Source organism: Tupaia chinensis, unplaced genomic scaffold (assembly GCF_000334495.1).
Source record: "Tupaia chinensis unplaced genomic scaffold, TupChi_1.0 Scaffold150006_1, whole genome shotgun sequence".
NCBI lineage: Eukaryota > Metazoa > Chordata > Mammalia > Scandentia > Tupaiidae > Tupaia > Tupaia belangeri.
The window spans coordinates 3,585,905-3,591,040 of NW_006209847.1; the positions used below are offsets into that span (position 1 = coordinate 3,585,905).

At 50.6% G+C, this 5,136-nt stretch overlaps 1 protein-coding gene across 6 annotated transcripts in view; it reads left to right on the forward strand.

The window, feature by feature from the left end:
- The window catches only part of CTDSP2 (CTD small phosphatase 2), a 23,626-nt gene that overhangs the window by 1,071 nt on the left and 17,419 nt on the right, over positions 1–5,136 (forward strand). The window contains exons 1-2 of one of the 6 annotated variants that reach the window (XM_014585581.2): positions 64–240; positions 3,071–3,123. The exons of 3 other annotated variants lie outside the window; for them this stretch is intronic. In XM_014585581.2, the coding sequence (XP_014441067.1) occupies positions 3,096–3,123 (28 nt within the window). In that variant the 5' untranslated portion in view covers positions 64–240; positions 3,071–3,095. Of the gene's footprint in view, positions 1–63; positions 246–405; positions 457–3,070; positions 3,124–5,136 lie in introns of those variants that run through there. 2 more of the 6 variants (XM_027769621.1, XM_014585579.2) reach the window with 2 other exon arrangements.

Consider the following 5,136-nt stretch of genomic DNA (forward strand, 5'->3'; position numbering starts at 1 on the left):
CGCCGGTTTCGCTGAGCAAACAAGCCCGACCCCGAGGCCCGGCCGGAGCCCCTCCCTGCCCGGTTGCGTTCCCCCGGGGCCGCCGCCGCACACACAGAGCGGCGTTTGTTTAGCCCGGGAGCGGTGTCCCTGGTTACATAATTCGCCGGATGGCATCAGACTCGGCGTGTTTCTGAATCGCGCAGCGAAAAAGTGCGAGTTCTCTCCAGGCAGCGACTCGCGGCCTCCGCCTTCCCGAGGGTCAGGTGGAGACGCGAGGGGGGTCGTGGGCCTTATCTGGAGTGAGCTTGGGGGACCGGCGCGGGGGCGGCCGAGGCATCTCCAGAAGGCTGGGGAATGGTTGGGGCCGGAATGTGGCATGGGTTAGTTTGCACAGTGGGGGGTCCCAGACCTCTTTCCCCCTCCTCTACGTTCTTTTTCTATCCTCGAGAAATGTGTCCAGAATTTCCGCAGGGAGTAAGGACCAGCGTCGCTCTTTTTATGAATTCCTGGGACTGGGACCACCTGCCCTGAGGCTGGGTAGAGAGCGCGCTCTTTGGGACCAAATCCAGTCCGGAGCGTTCCTGCCCTCCCCTCTGCCCCCACCAGGCCAGTGAAGAGCAAGTGCTGGGCATCGAACATACTCAGGCCCTGAGTCTGGTGGGCAGCCAGCTGCGGGGCCTCGGTGTTCTCCATACCCCCAGTTTGGTAACGTTAGTCAGCAGGTCACTTATTCCTGGGGTTCACGTTCTGAAGAAGCTTCCCCAACTTGTCAAGGGGTGAAGCAGCTGGGTTGGTGGTGTCGGCCTCTCTCTAATTCTCTTAGTGGAAGGGAGGGAGGGCAGTGTTTGCGCTTTGCATCACTGGCCCTTCTGTAAATAAGCCTGCCCTGAGGAGGGATCTGCCTGCTGGATCCCAGGCCCCCAGAAGGCCCCTGCCTCCCTGCCTCGGTGTTGCCATGATCCCAGCCTCCTGGCTGCATCATTAACCAGGCTGTGTGACCCAGGCAGCAACTCCAGTGCCTCTGCCAGCCGCTTAGCTGTGCTGAGGACTGGAAAATGGAAGCAGCCCTGTTTATAACTCACCCTGACGTCCCAACTCTTCCCAGCCTTGTTCCAGGAAGGGACCCCCAGAGCTAGCCAGAGATGAAGACACCTGAATGTGGAGGGATTGAGGAGAGGCTTCGGTGGTGAGAACAGGGAAGAACAACCTCTGCTTCCCCACTAGGTCCTCCAGCGGCGGGGGAAGTTGCCTTGGGGCTGATGGGGCCACCCCAGGAGTGCGGGAACGCTGGACTGTGAGCCCAGGCGCTGCAGGTTCCATCCAGCTGTTGAAGGGCAGGGCACAGGAGAGAGAGAGCAGAAAGCAAAGCAGCCGGCTTCTTGACAGTGTTGCTAGTGTTGTTTGGATTTTCTTAGAGTTACATTTTTCATTTTTGTGTGTGGTTTGTCCTTCAGATTTAACCCTGAAGGAATCTGAATTCTTGAGCCAGCACTACTGAGTCGCTGCCTCCCTATGTAATTTGACTGCATTCCAGAGAAAGCATACTTTCTTCTGGAAGGCAGCTTAGACACCCAACACCACCCAGCCAGCTTTCAGAGCCCCACATCATTTACTGACAAAACCTGCATCTTAAAACAAAACAAAACAAAAACACGAGGGAGGGGGTTGGGAGTAGGGAGGGCTTAGTTCTTTATGGAGTTTTCCTGCCCCTCCCCCTACAGCTTTCCATCTGCTCGCCCTACCTGCCTACCTTTGGAAAAGGGGGAAGGAGTGTGAGGCAGTTTATTAATAAGTACATTTCTGGAAAGAAACAAAATGCTCCTAGCCTGGGTGGCTTTTCAGTGAAGTCATTTGCCATTGCAAATTTGTGTTTTCTTTTTTAGCATTCTGTTCTCTGAGCTTTAAGGCTGTCTGGGTGTGTGGATGATTCAAAAGTAATTACAGTAGGGGAAGTAGAACAAAGTTGCTGAAAGCATTGATGATAAAAGCACCAAAATTGGATCATCTTCCCAGACAGATGGGCGAAATGGCTTCCTGGTACAGCAAGGACAGGATTGGGTATAACATCAAAAATGAGAAAGAAGAGTTAAAGCAGTTTGGCAAGAATGGCCATTCATTGCAGCCCCATTGCTGGGAGGTTGTGCTGCAGGCTTTGGGGTTCGACAGGAAAGAGCCAAGGAAACAGGGCCCCTCCGTATGAAATCAGAGAGTAGAGGCAGCCTCTTCCCTAGCTCTCAGGGACCCATGAGCCTTTGAGGGACTTGCAGATTTTTTTGTCCATAAGATCTGATGGCCCTTCTTCTCTGGGAAGGGGATGTTGAGGCCTTGGATTCATCTTCTCACGTGTGGAACTGGACAGGGCCTGAGATACTGACTGTCCCCCCAAATTGGGATAGTGGCAAGTTGTTTTTAGCTCTTGAGTTCTACCATTGAAGGGAGAAATTCTGCCTGTACTCAAAAAGTTAAGGCCTCTTCCACTGTACATGTAGCAAAGTCCTTAACTTGCAGAGTTTAGAAATGAATCTGTGGTCTTCCTTCCTTAGCTTGCTGTGTGTGTGTTTGAAGGGGTGCCTACTGGCCGAGCCTGCATAACCTTCAGTGTATGTTGCTAGTGGGCTCCTCTCACCTCTCCTTGTCCAGCCTCAGCCTGTTTGCTCAGATGGCTGCTGGCGCTTGCTCCTTTGGAGTTTCTTCCCCATTTGGGATTGGGGAGTCCAAGCCTATGTGGTGGCTTAAACTGGTGTTTGCTCCCACCCCGAGAACCCCAGGAGAGTGCTGCTAACTCATCAGCAAAGTTTGAAAATGTTGAACATCTGGGACTGGGGGATTGCAGTTACTTGGAGAAATTTCAACTAGACAGTTTAGGATTTGTGGTGAAGAATGCCTCAGGGGATGGCAGAGGTGTTGCTGTTCCTGTCTCTCTCAGCTGTAGAGGTCTTCAACTAAGTGGCAAAGAGGTCTTGTTTCATCCTCTGTGTGGGACCTTCCAGATTCCTTATGGTGGATTTTGTTAAAATAGTAAATTCTGTAGAGTCATTTTCTAGCCAAAGTGAATTGATGTTCCCACTTTTTCCCTGCGAATTAACAGAAGTATTCATAACTCAGCATGGAGCATGGCAAAGACAAAACACCATAAATATGGTAAGACAAACACCTCAAACATGGGCTTGTGTATGCATGTGTACACATACATGTATGCATGCATGCACACACGGCTTCTCTTCCCTTCCTCAGCTTTCTTCCTGCTAACTTTTGGGTGATTTGTGGTATTCTCTTTTATTCCCATCTTAGAAAGTTTGATCCTCCATCAGATAATGTGGGACTAAGATTGGGGGTGGGAGGAGCACTTAAATTACTGTTACTTCAAAGAATTATTCTAGGCCTGGGTTCAAATCTCTGCTTCTTCTGTCCACAATGCAACTTGACAGATAACTTGGTACTCTGAAAGACTTACCTGTAAAACAGAAATACTGATCTCTACCTGTACGATATCTAATGCCTGTATGCAGTAGGTGATTGATAAATGTTGCTATCCTCCTTTTCACACAGCTAGACTAGGGCTCTGTTCTCCCTCCTCCAATCTGCTAAGGACACACATTGTAAACAGCACATGGTCACGTGGTCTTATTGTTAAAGACAGGTGGCCAGGGGTCAGAGGGGACACCAGTGTGGGGGCTTGAGCCTTCTGGAAGGATCAACCTCTGGGGCTTGCAAACCACTTGCTGCACAGACCCTTTCTTTGTGTCACTGTGATTTGGGATGGGATTTTATCTGCACTAATGCAAGGGACATGTGCCTTGGGGCCTTTACCATTCTGCCATGTGCCTGGGCATCTGCGAGAGGGAGTAGGCCAGGGGGCCATGTGCCTCCTGTAACCTAGACAGTGGCTGGACCCCTCAAAAATGGATAAAACAAATACTCCAAGACACCGTGCCCTACGTGCTGTTACTTACTGTTTGGGTTTGCTTTACGAAGTCAGTGAGGTTCAGATTTTCTTTAGGGAATTTTAATAACAGGAAGAAAGAAATGGGTTTTGAAGAGAAATAGATGTTCTTAAGTTATGTCTTTGTTGCTTTGGTTTCAGGGTACAATGTTAAGAGAGCCTACTCCTAGGCCCCAAGCACTGAGGTCTCCTCCTCCCACCCCCAACCCGTTGCAATCGATCATTTTCCCGAATAAAATCTGTTCTTGCTGCTTTTAAAAAAAAAAGTTAAGAAAACACAAATGCAGCACCAAAGTACCTTTTCACCCTGTCTCAGGCTGCCCAGCTCTGGGAAGCATGGAATTAGCTCAGTTGTCTTGGAGACTTGGGATTGGGTGCGTCCCTGACATGGTTCCCTCTCTCTTCTGAAATGGAGGGATAGTTCCCAACTGGGATGCAGATGAGCATGTTAACATGCAGACCAAGTGAAGAAACTAGTAGGAATCAAAGTGGAGACGTTGACTTCTTCAAACCGGAAGAAGCCTCTCTGGACCAGAGACCAACTAGAACACTTTCTTTGTTTGGCCGAGTGCCCAGCCCTTCGGGTCTGAGTACGCGGCACCAGGATCTGTTATTACAGAATGGCTGCTTCAGTGAGCACCGCAGCCTCCCTCTGGGCAGGAGATGTATGTGCCCTGTGGTATTCATCAGGTGTTCTGGGGGTTTGCCTTGAACCTGGTTCCTGGGTGGATTTGACATTCCCTTCCCTCCCTGGGGCTGCTTGTCTCCCCACCCCCCAAAATCAGACTCTGAGCTTACTCTCCTTTTTATTTTTACCTCCTTTTCAGTTTTTTGACATAGCTTTTCTATCCCATTGATTTTACTCTTTTCCCCCTACACTATTCCCAGGGAACAAACTTGGCGCTGACCCTAGTGACAGCTAAGCACACCCCCAGAAAGGTTCACATTGCCTAAGGCAGGCCTTCTCACACAGGTGGGCTCCAGCCCCTCTGTTTTCCACAGCAGAGGGGAGCCACGGCCCCTCCTTTGCAGGCACAGGGACCCGCAGGAAGAGAAGCAGGCTCAGGTCTTTCGATTGGTTTGTAGAATAGAACAAAGAGCCCCTTGGAAGGAAAACCAAACCCTGGGCATGAATACTCTGAGGCCTGCAGAGACACTGAGTCAGATACGGTAGGGAAAGGGGCCAAGGGGCCTTCGGCTGCATTACCTTC